This window comes from Anopheles arabiensis, chromosome 2, assembly GCF_016920715.1.
Source record: "Anopheles arabiensis isolate DONGOLA chromosome 2, AaraD3, whole genome shotgun sequence".
NCBI lineage: Eukaryota > Metazoa > Arthropoda > Insecta > Diptera > Culicidae > Anopheles > Anopheles arabiensis.
Window position 1 is genome coordinate 731004 of NC_053517.1, and position 19291 is coordinate 750294.

Below are 19291 nucleotides of genomic sequence, written 5' to 3' on the forward strand. Positions count from 1 at the left end.
AAAAAGAAGTCCACAAAAGTCACGTCAAGTGTGTTTGTGATTGCATCGGGTTGTCAAGTGTAATGACATCACCTGATTGGCCCGGGCTCGCCACAATTGTGTGTTTACGATGATTTAGATAAAAAGCAAATTGGCCTCATTTAGCTAATAAAACAGTAGAAAATAGTGTGAAATAAAATAAGCCCAAAGTTTGAACACCGAACAATGGCGAGTCAACAAGCGTTGCAGCAAGCGTTTCGCGTGGTGGTAGAAAACGTGCTGAATCGCTGGACAGCACTGCGGCTTGCGGTGGAGCATGGCATGGGAGGCCCGCTAGGACTAAATGTAAGTGGATGAATGTAAAACAAATGTTCCGGAGGATTTAACGAATAACTTGTACTATTCCTTCCAGACTGCAATAGAGCTAATCGACTACGTAACATCGTACTGCACTGAGAACAAGAATGTTGACGCCATCGATCTGCGCGAGGTGTTGGAAGAGATAATGGATCAGGAATTCGAGACTATTTGTGAAGACGAATCCACTCAAGGTATGTAATTTAGGATTTAGGAGTCAAAGGATTCGACTGACGATTGACATTCGTTTCGATTTTGCAGAGGTTAGCGCAGTGTTGATAAAGTACTTGAGAATGTTGAAGGAAGGCAAGGAGGAAGAAGTGAAGGCCGAACTACACACGATGGTCCCATGCGAAATGTGGATAGTGAGTGGAGCAAAAATTAAGTATCAGCCAATAGACGACAGCGGTAGCGAAAGTGAGGAAGACACAAACGATCCAGAGGACATGGACGTGGAACCGGCATCGGCCATGGATGTAGGCTCGGAGCAGGTGAACCCAAGTACATGCGGTTCCAGCACAAAGTTTATTGAGGAGGAGGCCATCGATCCTGGATGGACGCAGGTTCGCGGTCGGCGGCGTCGATAGTGCAGCGAAAGTCGAACGGCAACAAGGTTATGTACATACATATTTAAAAAACGGAAAATAACAATCCCGGTTTCGATATTATTATTTTTCTATTTCGATGACATGTGTATGTGTCCCCCCCCCCTTTTCTTCCCTTCACTGGAAAAGCAAGATGATGATGTTGGCTGGCAGCACGGTTGGCAAGCGGTCAAATGTCAGTGAGTTGTCAAAAGCTGGTTTAGAATGAAAATTTGCCTCAAAACAAAGTGGACAAAATGAAGATAACTTTTTGATAAAGAATCGTGTTATGCCCCGTTGTTTGAGAAAGAAACGCTGTTCCTTGTAAAGTTAGTGAAAAATACTCGAGTGCTACAGTAACCGTTCCACTCTGATCGTTATCCAGCCAAGCGCAGTGGTGGTGGTGTCTTCCGGGCAGTCATAGGGTCATGTAAATTCTGGAAGGAACACACAGAAAAGCATCATGTCTTGGCAAAACAATTGGTCGGCAATGCCACCGCCGGCCATGAATCCGCAGTATCCCCCGCCGTTGCCCACGACCCATACAATGCCCCCAGCTGTGCCGCTACCGGGCTACGGAGCGGTCAATACCGATCAGTACAATCAATGGCAATGGCAGCAGTACCAGCAGCAGTACGCCCAGTGGTATGCAATGTACGGCGAAAAATACGCACAGCAGACGGGCAATGCGTTGCCGCCTGTGGCCGCTCCGATGCCGCAAAGTGTGCCGAACGTGTTAGCTAACCCTTACGTCGTGGCTCCGCTGCCGGTAGGACCAGCCTTTGGTTCTATGAGCATGGTTGCTCCCCCACCGCCCTCGGAACCACATCCGGATGAATTGCGGATGGGTAGAAGTAATGCACCGAACGTTTATTTTGTCCCCCGCCCCATACCTAGCATTAACATTTTTCTTTCTTTTTGTCCACTCGTCACAGTTACCGAGAAACCACCGCCTCCGGAAGAGAAAAGTCCCGAGGAGATCGCCTTCGATGAGCAGTTTCGCAAATGGGAGCAAGAGTTTGAAACGTGGAAAAGGACGAATATTAATCACCCGGACAAGGCAGCGTATCGCGAGTACGAGCAAAAGTATGAAGAGCAGCGTAAGAAGTTGCTTGATCATCGCGAACAACTGCGACGGAGAAAGAGGGCGCATAGTGCCGCGTCCCAGCCTCCCCATAGCTCGGCTTTGTCAATCTCGCTACAGAAACCACCCCCGCCACCACCGCAACCTGCACAACCACCTCCGCAACCTCCCTCGGAACCCCCCCAGCCATCACAACCACCAAGGCCACCTGGACAGGAACCTACTAACTGTAGTTCCAATACTACGCCAGCAAGCACTGGTGGCATGGCTGAAGAAAATACTCATCATGCTGGAAGCGATGCGGCCAACAGTATGCATCTACACAATTTGTTCAGCAGTCCTAGCAAGGCCGGTCGCGATGGCGGTATACCCGGTCTGGATCTGATCGACGAGACACCTCAACCTGTACCCAAAAAGGCAAAGTTGGATGAAAATGTGATTGATCTGTCAAACGAAGAGGAAGAGTCCAAGGAGCCAAAGCCCAAGGAGACCAAACCTAGCCCGGACAACATGATCAGCACGCTACTGAACGATCCAAACGTGAACGCTCTGTTGCAACTAGTGGGAAAAACAATTTCAGCAAATGGTGCAGGCGGCAGTGCCAGTGGAGCAAATGCGCCAAATCCTCTAGTTGCCGCTTTAGCTCAGCTAACAAGCAACACTAACCCAGCTACGTTGGAGCCCTTAATGCCCAACGAACGGCCAGCTAATGGTATGGTTGACCGAAATGAACCACATCCAAACGCGTCTAGATTTAACGGTTCAAAGGAACAACCGCCATCGACAATGCAGTCTGGTGGTGGTGGCACGACAGAGGAATGCCCCACAGCCGGCTTTCGTAACAGGCCGCAGGGTTTTAATCCGTATGTGCCTCCGCCACTAGTAGACGTTGATCTTAGCAGACCGCCTCCTATGCTACTTCCTCCTGGCAACAACAATAGACCACAGCGTGATCGGTCGAGCAGAAATTCGGACGCCACGTCTGAGAACGGATCGTTCAATGATGGTTATTCAGGCGATGGGTCACCGTTGCCCAAAATACCACGTTTCGATAGACCGCCACCAACGTTCGCAGCCAATCATCCAGAGTACGAGATCGATCCGGAACTGGGTCGTCCCGTGGCTGTGCCAAAACCGCAGTGGATGACGGAGGAAGAGTACCAGGAAATTTACGATCGATACGAACATGTGCAAAGCTTCGATGAGCGTAAAAATAAGATGCTGCTAGCGATTCAAGTGTTGAAAACGTCCAAATTACGCGCCGGTATGTTGTTAGAGCCGCCGCCCGACGAGGTGAACCGGGTGCCCGTTGCAATGCCCAAACCCTTGCCACCGGTTAAGACGCCGATAAAAAGTGAACCTGTCGATGACTACTTTCAACCGCAGCAGGTGTTTGATTATTCCAACTGTAGGAATACAAGACCGGTTGCTAGTCAACAATTGCCGACAGGGCGTGTCATAGACTACGGACACCGTGGCGTGAACCAGTACACTGCAAACAACAATAGACTGAACAGCAACAGTAGGCGGGACGAATTCCGTGGAATGAATAATAACGCTCGGGGAGGAGGTATGTTTGCTTTTGCTTCATCTTATGACTCTACAATGAACTCAAGCGCTTTTTATTTTAATTTTCAGCGAACGAAAATGGATTCGGCACTAATACGCAACGCTTTGATTACAACCATTCGCGCGTGGCAAATGCACCACCGACGACTGCTCCTTTGCAGCAGAATCAACAATGGCCGCTATCTAATCAGTCTGCTGCGCAAGATCGATCAGTGACGGGTTTGGAGCGATTGGCTCAAATGCACCTGAATCCCAATCCTGAGGAAAGCAATCCCAACTACCCAAGCAAATTTCTTCTGATGAACGATAACAGGCCTAACTGCCTTAGCACAAAGCGTGGTAAGCGTCCGTCGTCCATTCGCAAGCAAAAATTGAAGCAATTGCAACAGCAGCAGCAGCAGCAGGAGCAGCAGCAACAGCTGGATCAGCAGCAGCAACCAGCCAGACCAGCACAATCTGAGCCAATGCCCAGCCCTATGGTGTGTAAACAGGAGCCGGAGATGCATTTGGAGGATTTGAGCTCAGATGAAGACGGCTTGCCAGATGGTGATGATGGTTTTGCATATCAAAGCAATGACGAATGTGTGAAACCAGCCATCAAACAAGAGCTCGTGGACGATCGTCCAGAATCTCCAGTGTCATCACTGTCCTCGCAAAATCTTTCCCCAATACAGATGATCGATATTGAGGATCTGCTACTGCCACCGGGGCGCTATCAGCGACCACTGCGAATATGCTTTTTGATACGTGGCCTACCGGGAAGCGGGAAATCGCATCTAGCGCGTCTGATAAAAAATAAGGAGCAATCGTTTGGCCAATCTCCACGGGTGCTAAGCCTCGACGACTATTTTCTGGTCGATAAAGAGGAGGAGGAGAAAGATCCCGTGACGGGAAGGATCACAAAGCTTACTAGATCGATGTACGAGTTTGATGCGGAAATGGAGGATGTGTATGTGCAGAATCTGCTGAAAGCATTCAAGCGTACGATTTCGGAGCGATTGTTCGATTTTGTGATTGTCGATTGTTGCAATCATCGGCTGGAAACTTACTGTGAATTTCACAATTACGCGCGAAGTAACGGTTTTAAGGTAAGGTTGTTGTTGCACGTTGGTTGGGTGGTGAACGAGTTTCTGTATCGCTTTGCGCTCTGCTTCTTAACACTGTTGTACCATTTCTTAGGTGTACACGTGCACGATGCAAACGGATGTCGAAGATTGTGCCCGGCAAAATATTCACAATCGAACGGAGGCGGAGATTCAAGCGTACGCCGACAATTGGGCCATGGCTCCGGACGATCACGTGCAAATAAATTTCAACTCTCTGCTGGAACCGGAGCTACAGGAAGAAACGGACACGATGGTGGCCGATATGGAACTAGTCGGGGCCGATGAGGAGGAGCCGTACGGAGCAGACGACCAGGGCCTGTTGGAACAAGTAGGAAAACAGTAGCTTAATTCGATCGTTACCTCTGTAATGATGTTGTTGTGAACGTTTGTGTGACAAGCGAATAATGCCATTGTTTTAATTCCGTTTAATGGTTTACGTTTCTTTTCAAACGCTTGTAGATCAGTACATCACACGACGACAGTAACGACAGCTTTGCGGATGGTACTGCTGAGGTGAGATATTGATTAATTCTCGACGGCATTGATTGATGGTTGGAAGTGATAAACCAACAGATGTGAAGGATTTTAGGATTTCCCCCCTATTGCGCTATCCAATGCCAATCCAATGAAGTCACAATATTTCGTTTACTGAATTCCACAATGAGCTGCCATTTTGTGAGCAAACTCTGGGAATAGCATATTGATTGATAAGATTGATCTTTAACGATGCGCTTGACAGTAGATGTAGCATTTTGCCTTTTTTCACCTTCTCTCGTGAGAGGTGTATTATTATTACTATCACAACTTTGCCATTTTTTAATAGTAAGTGAATGTGGGTGAGTTAGGACATCGTATTGCGTCTTAATGATACGATTTTTTCTTAACAATTGTTACTTGGTAAATATATCGCGTGCATATAGTGTGACTTGTTTGCGAGTAAATGGGACCACGACGCCAGTGAGCAGAATTTAGGTTGGTATTAATTGTTTACTATTTATTGTATTTAACGCTAATCGATGTTTGCCTTTAAACGAATAATTTGATACGCGTACTATTGTTTTTTTTCCTGTCCTCGAAATATTAGCATTGGTTGCGTTAGTTCCTTGCGTAAACGAGTTCATTAATGTGTGCTTTTGTTTTGCTTTGAATGGTTTTGCTCTTTGTTTTGTTTAGCGAGGCTGGATGGTACCAGCAAACCCTTGAAGCGACCACCCACACTGGAGGACTATCTGCAGCTGGACGACGGGAATGCCGACGAGCAGCAGGAGGACGAATGCCAGGACGGCTTCTCAAAGTCCGGCGGGAAGAAGAAACGCGTACGATGGGCCGATGTCGAGGAGCGCAAAGCGCAGGAAAAGATGCGTCAGCTAGGATTCGTGGTCGGCGTCACGGACTGGAGGCGCATGATGGACCCGTCCGAAGGATCCAGCGCGCTTACGCAAACGAAGTACATCGAGAGGGTGAAGAAACAGTCCTAGGAGGACGGACGTTTCAGTTACGCTGAATGTAGTAAGTGAGATGTAGGGTCAGCTTCAATGGACTGATTTGGGATTTCCCCGTTGAATGTGAGTGGAAGGAAACTAGGAAACATTGTGCACACGCATACTAATCGATCATTATTGCAGGTGTGTCGAGCAAGGTGTGTCGCATAATATGTTTTGTATGTTTGTGTGTGTGTATTTTTCGGTTTTCATACACCGAACAACGACGGTGTTGGAACTTCAGCAATTAGTAAGACAAATCGTGTTTTATTGGCAGTTATGTACGGTATGCTACGCGCGAGAGCGTTCAATAGAAATAACGATCTGATTTTCATCACAATTTATAGCTCAATTGGTGAATTGCAACTGCGCAATAAACAGAACAGAAGAACTTGGCTACATAATAATAGAACGCACACGAAGCTTTTGTCGGTGAAACATGTCCGAAACCGCGGGAATGGTGCAACGGCCTCAAATCTCGGCCAGCTGGAACTGTACCAACATGATAAGGTAGCTAGTTATCGTCGCGATCATCTGGAAGATGGGTCAAACTAATCGTAAGTAAACCGGTGCACTTCTAGGGGGTCGTTGGGTCGATACTAACCGAAAACATCAACGTGTAGTCAACATCGTACATGCCACAGTTATTGATTTTGAAGTCTTCGTGTAACAGTTCGATAGCGAACGATTCAATCTAAAAGAAACCGCACGCACAGACGGCTCATTTGGTACAGCAATGGTTATAGATAGATTTGTGCTTAAAAATACTCACGCATCGTTCCACTCTTGGGTTTGGATCGGTTGGTAGAAACTCGTTCAGCAGCACGCCGGTTTTTTCTGCCTGGAAAGCAAAAAAACAGAAGCCAGTACTACAGTAGCGTCTTGCAGAGCGGCGCCAATACTTGCTTATCGGCTTATGGACGAACCTCTTCGGTAATTTCAGAACTGGCTGATACGATGTAGTAAAATTGGATAGCTTCAAACACGGCAAACAGTATAGAGCTCATGTACGTTCCCAGAGGCACATCGACGTCATTTTTGATGTCCTGCACGATCGACGTATACGCGTAGAATATCTGTGTTGGTGCATTGTAAAGAAACGATATCACAAGAAGCTTATTAGATACAGTGTCCGTTGACCGCTGCCTCGAATGCTGATCCAATGCATACTTCCGATACAATTAAAGCAAATTGAACGAGCAATAGGCACGCCATCGGTAGCCTCAACAGATGGATGAACGATTTGACATTGCTACTGACTAGGTGATGATTCTGTTGGACGGATTTTAACGCTTCGTACGTTGATATTTGGCGAAGCAGCTGTTTCTGGTGGGAATCAGGGGCACGTATTTGCCGAATGTACAGCGTTAAGCGATGGTTTAGAATTTCCAAAAAATGTACACCAATGATCAGCGTAACTACGATCAAGTTCGTAAAGATTGCACTCTGCCACACCGAGAATATGTTCAGCGTCCAGAGTATTTGTGATTGGATGTCGCCGTCGTGTATGAAAAACTGCCCAAAATATAATACAAAAAGCCCACACAAGAGCGTATCGCAAAGCGTCATTTTGAGCGCAAGTTTGAGGACGTTCTTTTTCGTGCTCTTCCCTTTCCACTGATGGCAGCCGGCACCGTTGAGGGTGCGGAAGAGTTGCACGAAGCCGTTAAAAATGTCACGAATCACTGGTCTGGCCGGCAGCAGATGGTAGTAAATGAGTGCAAGATTCACATAGTGAAGGGAACACTGCATCCACACGAGATAGTTGACGAGTGTAAGCTTTGGATAGCGAATACCCGTTAACAGGATAACGTACACATACGGATAGACACAGAGCAGCGTTAGAGCAAGTGCATGTGACCATACGGTAAGCCATCTGCTGATTTGAAATGTTTGCAATTGCTTATTGAAATGTAGCGGTACGAATCCAATGCACTGTGCGGTGTGGAAATGAAGGCGTAGTACAAGCAGCGTTAAGTATCCGTACAACATGGTGAACCGTTCCGAAGGCGTGCGTTTGGGTGACTGGTCGTGAGCGTTGCATTTCCCCGCAATGAATTATTCGCTAGCCGAGTTACAGCCGAAGGATGAATAAGTAAACCGGAAGTGGAAATAGGCGCGCTTCTGCTTACCTCAGAAATAATAATCAAAAATTGATACAGCATTATTAGTGCTAGTGGCGTGTTGTAGAACTCGACAATGTTTTGAATACACTTGGTAAGCGCACTGTGATGAGTGCGCAGAATGGTGAGTTGCAAGTAGATGTGATTGCAAATGAATCGCCTTTCGCGGCCGGTGGCACTGTCTCGGACCTGTCGGTCGGTGTCATCCAGCTGCAGCAGACTGCCGATGACGGTTCGTACCCGTTCGTTGATCAGCCGATAGAGAAACGCTCCCCAGAGGAGGGTCGCTAGGAGTATGTTAAGCGCGGCTACAATCTGCATCACGGCGATCGAATTTAACCAAAAGGCGAGTATGTAGGTGGCACCGAACTTGCGCTGCAGCCAGAGAAATGTTCCATACCACGTGAAGGATTGCAGCAAATCAATTGCGACGGTTTTGAAAAAAAGCCGACGCCCCACCGGGGACTCTCCGGCCGGTGGGTCGATGTGCCGGAGCAGAGCACGCGTCCGTTCGATCAGCTCATTGAGCACGTGCAACAGTGACGTAGGATCGAACAGGACGTGCAGATACAGCACACCCACGATAATGTAGTTGAGCGTGAACTGAAGCATAATGATATAGTAGCTGAGCGCAAGGATCGGAAATTCGTGATCCGTGAGCAGTACGATATAGGCGCAAGGATAGATCACCATCAGCAGCAGCGCGATCGTTCGACTGTACCAGAGCACCGGGCGGGATCGTTCGAACGTAAACGCGTTGGACGAGAGTGGTAAAATCCCATACAACTGCCCAAAGCACTTGATAAGCACCAGCACCGCTTTCGTAATGGCGACATCGTGCGACATTGTGAACCACCATACTAATGCCCTACCGAGCATGGATGAGGCACGGTCGGCAGCAGCGCTATCGCATTGAGTTCGAGAGTGATTAAGTTGATTGAAAATGGACCTCGGATAATTAATAAAACTCATCATACGGGAAGAGTTTTGCATGATTAATGCCATGTTCGTTTTGTAGGTTGTTCCAGTGTCAATTACTATCAGTTGCTTGTGTTTCAGGAGTAGCACAGTAGTAAGCGAGTATCTTGGTGCATGCTTAGAGGATCAGTACATTCGGTGGGGCTAATGTGAGCAGTTAGGAGGGATCAATTCGCACAATTTGCACTGAGAATTAGAATCCTTTATTTACTAAGAGTTTCAGAAAGGGCGCAACTAATCGATATTCAGCTGGAACTGTACCAATACGATCAGATACATGTTTACTGTTGTGGCCAGCTGGAACGAATTGAAAATGAAGTCGGTTTGCTCGTAAAAATTACACCACTTTTCGCTGTCGCTACATACCGAGAAGACGAACGCCATATTAAGTACGTACATGCCACCGATCTTGATTCTGGCATCGGTGGCCAATACGGCAAGTGTGAACAGCTCGATGCTGCGCTCCGTGCGTGTGTCTAGCCAAGCGTTGACAAATACGTTCATTGTAGTACCGGGTCTACGAGCCTAGAAGCGACACATCGTCTTTGGTGTTAGTATCTGAGTTTCGTTTCGCTTGCATTCGGCACCATTACCTCTTGTGCTATTACGGATGATCCTAACGCGAGCAAGAAACATTGAACCGCTTCGAAACAAATGTACAGGATAGAGTTGAAAAAGCGATGGTAGGACATGTAATCACTACGATGGTTCACTTGCGCACCTAAGATGTATACGAAGTATATCTTGACGAACGAGCGCGCATAATAGAAGTGAGTGAATTATTGTACTTGCCACAGAATTAATGACGATGGCTGTAACTTACCCTCGAGACGATTACAATGAATTGGTTTAGATTCATGAGCATAACTGGAAGCTGAAATATCGAAACAATTGACCGAACGATCTCGGTTAGCTCCTGATGAAGTGTACAGAGACGATCAATCGTGTCGCTAGCGTCACAGCAAATCTGCTGCACTCTGACCCTTCTTCTACTCCAGTACGATTGTTGCGTCTCGAAACTAGCTAACCGGTGGACGGTTTGATCTAACTGTTTGTTAATTTGCCCATAAACGTAGGACCCAAACAGAAGCATCAGCAGCAGCAGGTTCGTGAACTGTGAGCTCATCATAACGACGTAGATGTTAACGGTGCGATACACGTGTGCACTAGTTTCGTGGCCTTTAATTCCACTATTCATCGCGAACAGTGTGCACAGGCCAACGTCTGCAATGAGCATCTTGGCCACAAGGGCGTACACCATGCGCTGTACACTGGCGTACGATCGACTGTTGCACCGCACGACGACACTCTTGCCGATCACGACGAACCGTTGCACGTAGCGGTGCAAGCTAACCTCGTGTCTGAGTAGCTGATAGAAGCACAGGACCACGGTACCGTAGCGGATGGTAAACTCCACCAGCACCAGCGAACGAATCAGCAGGGCATCGACAAAGGTAGCGAAAGATAAGGTATCCTGCAGCCAAACGGCACAGAAGCTGAAGCAAACCAAAACCACCGTAGTACATCCGATCGTGAGCGTCCATCGCCGTTTGCATTTGCTGCGCCGCAGTCCATTTTGGCTGTTGAGTTCGTACGGGACAAGTCCAAGAATCGAATGAAAGTAGTAAAGCGCTCTCAAACCGTACCGAACCATCATGCTCTAACACAGCAACGGTGGCTGTAAGTGTACGAGTGTACTACGGCTCACTTGCGCCACTGCACTGGTGGCCATCTGTCCTGGTGATAAATTATGCCACAAATGCTCATTGCAAATTGTGACAATCATATTACTCAACTGTATGGTACGAACTGCATTAATTATTGAACTTTCCCCCCATTTGCCCTTTTCCTTTAGCAAACAATTTAGCAAAGTGCTTTGTGGTGAACGAATCAAGGAATCGAGTACATTGTAGGGCGTGATCGTTTTGTAACATGATTCGCGATTCCGGATACGCTGCGAACACAACCATGGCGCGGAAAGGTGTGCTGACCATTGGGGAACGGTTTTGTATCCGGTTGCTGATGGTGGGCGGAGTGTTGCCGTTTCAGTACGTCGTTTCGACGAATCGCTTTGTACAGAGCACTTTCCACTACAGGGGCTGCATTGTGGGAACAGTGCTGTACGCCATGCTGGGACCGTGGTTGTATTGGATCTCAGTAACGAGAATATTGCATCCCGATTCACAGCTCAACCAATACATGATTGTGGTGCAGTTTGTCTGCATGTACGTCGTAATACTAACGTCACGGTTGAAAACACTATCGAACCGTGAAAGACTGTGCCAGCTGCTAAACGCGCTGCTGGTGCTGCGAGAGCAGGTACTGCAAGGATCCACGAAGGCTACTACCTTTCAGCAGGGTTTGGCACGAAGCCTGCTCACGAAACTGATCGTATTCGATCTCGGCATGATGGTGCTAAGTGCATCGTTCTTTCGCACATTTATAGAGCTGAAACAATCGGTGATTTATTCGATTTTAGGAGTTTGCAATCTGCTGCAAGTCAGCAGCATGAACGTTGCCGTTAATTTGCTTATGTTTGTGCTGTACAGTGGCATTAACATCTACGCACGAATCAATGCACACTGTAACGATCTAGTGTACGGTTCGAAGGCTCCGAATGAGATCGTTCGGCTGTATCTGATGCACACGGAGGCGTCGCTCGTTGTGCAGAGTATCGTCGAGCTCATCAGCATACCGATACTGCTGTTAAGCGCGTGGTACTTTTTCATCATCGTATTCTCGGTAAGTCGGTGCTGTTTGCACTCCTCTGTCACTCCTCTAACGACTCTCTACCGTTCTGTACAGATTTTCTACACCTACACCAGCCTTGTGCAGGATCTGGAAGCTGGCTCGACGGATGCACTGCGCAATATAATCAACCCACTGGCGTTCTTTATAAGTGAAGTGGGACAGGTGTACTTTATGGTGTCGAGCTCGGCTACGTTTAGTCGGCATGCGCGTCAAATCATACCGTGTCTCAGCATGTACACTGGCCGAATTACGGATGTACCGGGCGATCGTGCGGTAGAGCAATTCTGTTCCTCAATCGACTGTCTCTCTTGGTAATGAAGCTTGTTTTCCTACATTCCTACAGATCGAGCTACTGACGATCGAGTACTTAAACCGAGACTATGCAATACGCATCAAAGGACTGTTTACCATCGACAACACGATGCTGTTTGGTGTAAGTATGCCTAAGCTTCAGTGCCGTGGGCAATGGATGTCGGTAAAGCGTGAAGGCCTGTGTCTTTACAGATCGTTGCTAGTACTACCAGCTACATGATTATTTTAGTACAATACTACCTGCAGGAATGAGCGGCAAACATAAGATATTCATGTCCATTTGCTAATAGTGGCGGTTGTGTGTGTGTGGGGGCTGTTTCCCCGGTCCGTTTGTCCGTCCGTCGCTTCAGTTGCTGTACGATGCAGGTCCGACGCTGGTTGATCGTTCTGCAGAGCGTTGTGCTGAAGTTTCTGTTCGCCATTTTGCCGCTCAGTTTCGACCGTCATCGTGAACGGTTTCGAAATCGAACGAAAGATGTGATCCTATCCACCGTGCTGCTGGTGCTGTATGCCATCGTCGGACCGATCGTCTGTGTCGAGCTGTACGTAATGAACATAAGCGGGGAAAACCAAATAACAAACGCGCTAAGCGCATTCCAGTTCGCTTTCGTGTATTTCTTCATACTGATTGTGCAAATAATATTCATCAGAAAGAAAGCATGTCTGCACGTGCTGCTGAATGAAATGTTTCAGCTGAAGCACGTGCTGGAGCGTATGGTCGCCCGCTCGATGCTGGAGTTTAGGCTGTACACGTTGTTTTTGGTTAAAGTTACGGCCGTGGACATCCTGATGCAGCTGCTGGCGTTGTACACGTTCGAGGACAGCACGTACACGGGGCGGGTGGACAGCGTGGGGCTCGCGAGTTGGCTAACGTTTTACGCCATGATGTACTTTATTGCGGTGATCGAGAACTTCATCCTAGTTGGGGTGCTGATCGGCGCCGTGATGCAGGGAATGGTGAACATCGGCCTGAAACAATTAGCCCGTTCACGGCAAGGATCGGCGGCCGGCCGGCAGCCATCGGTGCTGCAACTGTACATGCTGCACTGCAAAAACGAGGACATGGTGAAGCAATTTATGGAAACGCTCAACTTTCCCACCCTGATGCTTACTGGGTGGTACTTTTTCATGATCGTCTACTCGGTAAGACCGCCCTGCCTCACCGGTCGGCAACGGAATGTGAGTGATGTGTGTCACGTGTCTTCGTCTTGTTCCCGCAGGTCTACTACATGTACGTGTACGCCTTGGAAGCCTCCTTCCGCGGCGTGAGAGCGGACGAGTTTAAAGCATACATCAACCCGTTAGTTTTCTTCCTGTACCAGTGCGTACAGCTGTATCTGCTCGTGTTGATTCCTTCGGTGTATACGGATCATGCAAAGAAAATGATGCGCCTATTAAACTACGTCAGCGTCAACCAGTACCATCATCGACCGGGTCAGGAGCGTCTGGTAGGGAGGGAGGGAGGGGTTGTTGCAAATTAGAGGACTACTATTGGTGATTGATTGCTTTTGTTTCGTCGTTTCAGATCGAGGTGCTAATGGTGGACTGTATGCAGCGGAATAATGCAATCAGCAACTACGGAATGTATGCCATGAATCGGGCCCTTCTATTCGGGGTAAGGCAGAGCAGCTGTCATAAAACCACGTTGTCACAGCACGCTCTGTTGTCGTTACAGATGATAGCAACGATGACAAGCTACTTGATCATCCTCATTCAGTTTCACATTCAGGCGTATGAATAAGAGTCATCGGGGCGTAGAATATCATACATAATTACTACCAATTCGCGCAAAGGAAGCATTAAACATGGAATATGGAGTATCAAGCATAAATAGACCGTGCACAGAAATAACATCTAAATAAATAATCAAGCAATGGACTATACCCACAAATCGTGTGTCCCATCGCGGGATGCCACATTGAGTGTTACAATGAACGTGAGCAAGTGGTCCGAACGGTTGGAAAGGTATGTGTGGTCCTTTCTACTAGCATGCGGTACATTTCCATTGCGATTTGATGCCGTCGGACCGGGACGATTCTTCGCCAGCCGCAAACGTGCGCTGTACTGCATCGGAATAACCGTGGTGTATGCCATCCTTAGTCCTGTCCTAATGTATCTCGTTTACGAGCACGAACGGAAGTCAAACGTTTACCTGGTGAGCATGCTGAACGCGGCGCAGCTAAGCTTTATCTATCTGTTCATGATCGTGGTCAATGTGAGGATGTTAAGCAAAGCGCAGGGTCTCGCCTCAACGCTGAATGCATTGTTCGCGATACGCAATACCATCCTGCAGCAGTGGAACTGTCGTGTCTTGAGCCGGGAGTACGGCAAACTGCTTCTTTGCAAAGTTCTTGCGATCGATATGGCACTGTTGCTCTTTTCGCTGATCATGTACTACGTTACGCAGGATGAAGTTCCCACCGGAGCGGAAGTGGTGGTGGGTGTAACCTTTTCCGTGTTTCGGTACGTTTTCACGGCGCTGGTAAACCTATACTTGGTGGGGCTGATGATCGTGAGCTTCATTCAAGGATCGATCAACTGTAAGCTGACGAGCTTGGTCGATCGGTCGGGGGAAGAAAAGCCATCAACGATACGCGAGGTGTACATGGTGCACTGTGAAAACGCACAGCTGGAGAAACAGTTTATGGCGATCATGGATCTGCCGGTGCTGCTTCTCAACGGTTGGTACTTCTACATGATCGTGGTGTCGGTAAGCGAGAAGCGTAGAAATGCTAGCAGGAGGCTAAGAATCTTTCAACGAGCAGTATTCGATTCATCCGCAGGTTTATTACATGTACACCTCAACGATGCTGGAAGTGAGGCGCGGGTTTGGTGTAGAGGACGTTACGAAGTACTTCAACTCGGTGACATTTTTCCTCTATCTGGCGGTACAGCTGTACTACATGATGTCGATACCGTCGCAGTATACGGAACGATCGAAGAAAATGCTGTCCATTCTGGGCGCCATAAATCACCGCTCCAGGGGACGTCGAATGGAGCGTATGGTAAGTTGTTGCTAATGCACCGGGTGTACGTAAATGCAAACGAACGCTAAATCGATCTTTACAGCTCGACCTTATAACGCTGGACTACATGCAGCGGGACTACGATGTCCGGAACTACGGACTGTATGACATTAATCGAGCTCTACTGTTTGGGGTAAGACGCCGCCGGGATTGAAATGGCGAAGGAATATTGTTGTTGACGCATGATGCTTGCTTTTCTAGACGATAGCTACCGTGACGAGTTACGTGATCATACTGGTACAGTTCCACATGCAGCAGTATGGGTAGGGCGAAGGGCCGCACCATGGAAATCCATTAGTCACCGACGACAGCACGCCGTTACAGATGCGCATGAACGCAAAAAAATCGCAAACGGAAGGAAAAGGGAAGCGAATAGCAAAACACTTTCTTACACGGACCGCACTGCTGCCCCTTAACGACCATTATCAACGGGCATGGACGCAAAATCATGCGCGTTTGTTTGTTTCGGATGATGTCATGGCCGGCTTCCCCACGCCCTCGACAGTGGTTCCACACTCACACACGCGTACCCATTTAGCAGACAGACGCGGGTGGCATGCTAATGATAGCAAAGTTGTGATTTTATTGTTTCTTTGATCACGCTCTACGATGCTTTGGGTAATGCAAGTGTATATGAGAAAAAAACGAGATAACCGCAAATAAGCAGGCGCCAATAACACAATTTTTCAAGCATTTCAAGCACTACTGCACTCGAAACAACAGCAGCCCCTTGTAAACAGGAGTCGCTGTATGTATGAATGAGAATGTTTGTATAAAGATTGCAACATGTTTTAAAACACTCTACCAGAAAATATGCTGCAAAAACACACACACACACACGCGCTACCGAATTACCTGAACGGTAACGAATTCGAACGTTCTACTCTACTGAAGAAAGCGCTTGAGATTTAGGAATTCAGATCGTTTTCGTTCATCTCCACTGTAAGGCATTTATCCCGGCCGCGGGTGTTGGTTCTCTATCATCACCAATCTACATAGTTGCTGTGTCCTGGGAACAGTTAGTTGGTTCTCAGCGTCCTTCGGCGTACGCACAAACACACACTAACTGAACGCTCACGGAAGGCATGCGTGTTATCCTGAGAAAGTGTTGGAGACGAAGAAGAGCCCCATCCAGCTACACACAGAACGGGTTTTTTTCTTCTGCCGTACGCGTGACGGTAGTAGTAGTAGTAGTAAGCTTACACACTAATGGAGAAATATGTAAAATTTTCGGTTCGATTTTGGCGTAAATGGAAGGGGTGCTTTTGGAAGCCGGAGACTACTCCCCATCCCCCTACTAAAATGGGCTTGTATTGGTGGACTGGCGGATTACTTCATGAACAGGCACAGGATGGTGAAGAGGGTGAGGCTGAGGATCTTCCAGTTGGAAGCGAACCGGTGGGCCGAATTACACTCATCCTGGTCGCACTGGCTGCAGAACACCTCGCGGACCGTGTCCACCTTGAACTTGCCGTCGCACACATTCTGCGCCTTGTAGATGCAGCCCTTCACAATCGTCGCCTTCTTCGATTCGGACTCCTCAATGCGCAGGTGATAGCACTTGTAGTCGGTGGAGGGCAGGGTGGCCGTGTTGGGCTTCAGCACCAGCAGGGAGGCGGCCGACGCGCCCGTAGTAAGTATGGAACATTCGGTGAATTCGGGCACCTTGTCTTTGTCCTTTTCGGCGCTGTCATCCGAGGGCAGGACGATCTCGGTTCCCTGCATACAACGCAGGGCTTGAGCAGCTGCAAAGAAAAACGTATGAGGGTTACGGTACAGTTCAATTTACCCTCACACACACGCACAAACACACACACCCCTAATATGTGTTGGCAAACACTTTCAGTAACTTACCCTGGAAGCTGGCCAGGAAGAAGAAGGCGCTCAGCAGGAACAGTTTCATCTTGATTATTGCTTTCAATTACACAGCACACAACAGCACACAAAGAGACGCACACGCACAGATGACTGGATGCGGCTAAAGTCTGGCTAGAAATAGCGTTAGCGGTTTGATAGGCAACCTAGCGTCGGTCCGTACTTTTGTATGCCGCGATGACTGTGCGTCGGCTTGTGATGAAGTCAAGCGCAACGAAATGATGTCATAGATTGGGTAGCTACGGTAGTCTCGCTCGCACCTGCCACTGAACGGCGATGTGCAGAAGCGAGAGGTATAGGTGTTTTCACGGGGCAACAAACTCTTGAAGCAGCAATAGATGTTGCAAAATTTGGATAATAATTTTGATCACATATAGCCATAAGCACTCAAACAATGAAGAACAATTGGTGCGATAATGTGCAAAAGAAAGCAAATCCTTCTGGTGAAATAATTGATTTACAGAATTTTAATACAACAAAAAGTCATTTTTCAGACCGAAAGCATATTTCTCTGCATACATAAGATAAAACAAGCAGAACAGTTTAAGACGGAATTAGAAATAATTCAGATAAAGCAATACAACACTGCAAACTGATGGAGTTCAATCCAGCATTCGAAGGCAACAAGAGGAAGCTTCCGTTCGTTGGCCCTTAAGGGTTTACAGGTTCATCCAAAGGTTCATTTTGGATCATGCGTTATAAGATTGGAATTGGGCTGTAGTACTTCATTAAAAAAAACACTTAACGCACACATACAAACACACGCCGGTTGTAAAACGTATCCAGCAAAACTGTGTGTTTCTGAAAAAAACATTGAGGTGAGTTCTTGCGTCTCATCACATGTTGCCCATCAAGCTCACTATGAAGACGGATTTCGCAGTACTCTAAGGGATTTCTTTCTTTCTTGGTAAGATATCTTTGCACCAACTTGGAAGAAAATTCAACGTATAAAACGTTTCCGTTAAAGAAACTACTAGCTTAGGCACTCTGTTTATTGGAAAACCTTTTGCAGCACTCCGACCACCAACAGGCTGGCAATCACGAGCACGCTGGCCTTAAAGCTACCGGCCGAATTGCATCCGTCATGCTCGTTGCACCATCGGCAGCCCGTCTGCACACCGATGCGTACCTCGCCCGGACAAACGTCAACCGTATCGTAGGAGCAACCGCGTGCCCTCAGCGTATTGTCATTATCTTGGACCACCAGCTCGAAGCAGCGCATTGCCGGCGACTGGATGATCTGAATCGTCGGCTTGAAGGCGGCCACTCTTACCATGCCGAGGGAGGCCATGCTGGCATCACACTCGACCAGATTCTCCTCACACATACTTTCACTTTCCGTGTGGTCACAGGAGTAGCAGGAAAGGGAAGTAGCTAACCGAAATAACGCGAGAGCGAGTTAGTACAGGACAGCGATCGAAAAGACCCCGTGGGTCCAATGGGTCAAGAATTACCATTTTGTACGATGCACAACACTAAAACACCCGCGAGAATCTGCCTGAAATGAGTCATCGTTAATTGGGAAGAGTAAGGGGTGTTGGCACTCGAGACACAATTTGACGACAAAATTTGGCTGCAGCGATATGACGGGTACGAGCAACAGCGAAAAACTGGTCGTATCAACTGGCAAGTCTCCTCGAAATGGGTACATTTATCAGTTTTATCAAACTTCTTATCAAAGCGCTTTCGCACATGTGGGCATCCGATAAGGCTGTTACGCGTTGATAGCGATTAGCTGGACTTTTGTGTGGTGGTTGTAGTATTGGGAGACATCATAAAATTTCATTGCTAATAATAACGTGTATTTGGTGCAACTACACTCAATCGCTGTTGCTGTTGAAATGATAACGGACGATGATGTCACGATGTTATTGGGTCCAAAATCCATAGAATTTGGGTTAAATATTAAAATTACAAGATGAGATGCAAGAAGCGATGATGGATACAATTTGGGCTCTCTAGTGCAGAAAGATTCTATAATATTCTACCATACAGACGGTCTGGGACAAATCGGTTCAATAACGACATTTGAACACGCTGGCGGAAAAAATGGCGGGAAAATAATG

General features: G+C 47.6%; 9 protein-coding genes across 13 annotated transcripts; 5 read left to right on the top strand and 4 right to left on the bottom strand.

The window, feature by feature from the left end:
* Positions 1 to 45: 45 nt before the first annotated feature.
* LOC120898192 lies at positions 46 to 987 on the top strand. The gene is made up of 3 exons (XM_040303683.1): positions 46 to 324; positions 392 to 530; positions 598 to 987. Exons 1-3 carry the CDS (start codon positions 205 to 207, stop codon positions 921 to 923), a joined length of 585 nt encoding a protein of 194 aa, XP_040159617.1. The 5' UTR covers positions 46 to 204; the 3' UTR covers positions 924 to 987.
* A 154-nt stretch (positions 988 to 1141) lies between these two features.
* LOC120898104 (YLP motif-containing protein 1-like) lies at positions 1142 to 6567 on the top strand. Of its 3 annotated transcripts, XR_005738622.1 has the most exons (8): positions 1143 to 1774; positions 1856 to 3574; positions 3643 to 4661; positions 4753 to 5007; positions 5139 to 5192; positions 5600 to 5651; positions 5853 to 6244; positions 6305 to 6567. XR_005738622.1 is itself a non-coding variant. In XM_040303492.1 (7 exons), the coding sequence occupies exons 1-7, from the start codon at positions 1384 to 1386 to the stop codon at positions 6155 to 6157; spliced, it is 3795 nt and encodes a 1264-aa protein (XP_040159426.1). In that variant the 5' UTR covers positions 1143 to 1383; the 3' UTR covers positions 6158 to 6567. The 3 variants fall into 3 exon arrangements, 2 of the variants coding, with proteins under 2 accessions (XP_040159440.1, XP_040159426.1); XM_040303492.1 differs by having other exon boundaries at positions 5853 to 6567; XM_040303506.1 differs by lacking the exons at positions 5600 to 5651; positions 6305 to 6567 and having other exon boundaries at positions 1142 to 1774; positions 5853 to 5964.
* LOC120896273 (putative gustatory receptor 28b) lies at positions 5734 to 9129 on the bottom strand. The gene is made up of 5 exons (XM_040300264.1): positions 8293 to 9129; positions 7087 to 7236; positions 6933 to 7001; positions 6765 to 6854; positions 5734 to 6694 (listed from the first exon to the last, which is right to left on the bottom strand). Exons 1-5 carry the CDS (start codon positions 9127 to 9129, stop codon positions 6632 to 6634), a joined length of 1209 nt encoding a protein of 402 aa, XP_040156198.1. The 3' UTR covers positions 5734 to 6631.
* On the top strand, positions 6695 to 12632 carry LOC120898143 (putative gustatory receptor 28a). The gene is made up of 5 exons (XM_040303594.1): positions 6695 to 6717; positions 11117 to 12003; positions 12067 to 12285; positions 12356 to 12445; positions 12517 to 12632. The coding sequence occupies exons 2-5, from the start codon at positions 11194 to 11196 to the stop codon at positions 12574 to 12576; spliced, it is 1179 nt and encodes a 392-aa protein (XP_040159528.1). The 5' UTR covers positions 6695 to 6717; positions 11117 to 11193; the 3' UTR covers positions 12577 to 12632.
* LOC120898123 (putative gustatory receptor 58a) lies at positions 9158 to 11163 on the bottom strand. Of its 2 annotated transcripts, XM_040303558.1 has the most exons (4): positions 10085 to 11163; positions 9855 to 10004; positions 9628 to 9786; positions 9158 to 9558 (listed from the first exon to the last, which is right to left on the bottom strand). In XM_040303558.1, exons 1-4 carry the CDS (start codon positions 10916 to 10918, stop codon positions 9496 to 9498), a joined length of 1206 nt encoding a protein of 401 aa, XP_040159492.1. In that variant the 5' UTR covers positions 10919 to 11163; the 3' UTR covers positions 9158 to 9495. The 2 variants fall into 2 exon arrangements, with proteins under 2 accessions (XP_040159492.1, XP_040159483.1); XM_040303549.1 differs by having other exon boundaries at positions 9495 to 9786.
* A 37-nt stretch (positions 12633 to 12669) lies between the features above and the next one.
* On the top strand, positions 12670 to 14065 carry LOC120896294 (gustatory and pheromone receptor 32a-like). The gene is made up of 4 exons (XM_040300299.1): positions 12670 to 13467; positions 13545 to 13772; positions 13850 to 13939; positions 14000 to 14065. The coding sequence occupies exons 1-4, from the start codon at positions 12685 to 12687 to the stop codon at positions 14063 to 14065; spliced, it is 1167 nt and encodes a 388-aa protein (XP_040156233.1). The 5' UTR covers positions 12670 to 12684.
* Positions 13758 to 16679, top strand: LOC120898134. Of its 2 annotated transcripts, XM_040303572.1 has the most exons (6): positions 13758 to 13772; positions 13850 to 13939; positions 14000 to 15034; positions 15108 to 15329; positions 15394 to 15483; positions 15552 to 16679. In XM_040303572.1, the coding sequence occupies exons 3-6, from the start codon at positions 14198 to 14200 to the stop codon at positions 15615 to 15617; spliced, it is 1215 nt and encodes a 404-aa protein (XP_040159506.1). In that variant the 5' UTR covers positions 13758 to 13772; positions 13850 to 13939; positions 14000 to 14197; the 3' UTR covers positions 15618 to 16679. The 2 variants fall into 2 exon arrangements, with proteins under 2 accessions (XP_040159506.1, XP_040159513.1); XM_040303579.1 differs by having other exon boundaries at positions 13850 to 15034.
* LOC120898202 lies at positions 15911 to 17379 on the bottom strand. The gene is made up of 2 exons (XM_040303733.1): positions 17205 to 17379; positions 15911 to 17095 (listed from the first exon to the last, which is right to left on the bottom strand). Exons 1-2 carry the CDS (start codon positions 17251 to 17253, stop codon positions 16680 to 16682), a joined length of 465 nt encoding a protein of 154 aa, XP_040159667.1. The 5' UTR covers positions 17254 to 17379; the 3' UTR covers positions 15911 to 16679.
* A 792-nt stretch (positions 17380 to 18171) lies between these two features.
* On the bottom strand, positions 18172 to 18788 carry LOC120898207. The gene is made up of 2 exons (XM_040303745.1): positions 18680 to 18788; positions 18172 to 18599 (listed from the first exon to the last, which is right to left on the bottom strand). The coding sequence occupies exons 1-2, from the start codon at positions 18735 to 18737 to the stop codon at positions 18217 to 18219; spliced, it is 441 nt and encodes a 146-aa protein (XP_040159679.1). The 5' UTR covers positions 18738 to 18788; the 3' UTR covers positions 18172 to 18216.
* Between the last annotated feature and the right edge of the window lie 503 nt (positions 18789 to 19291).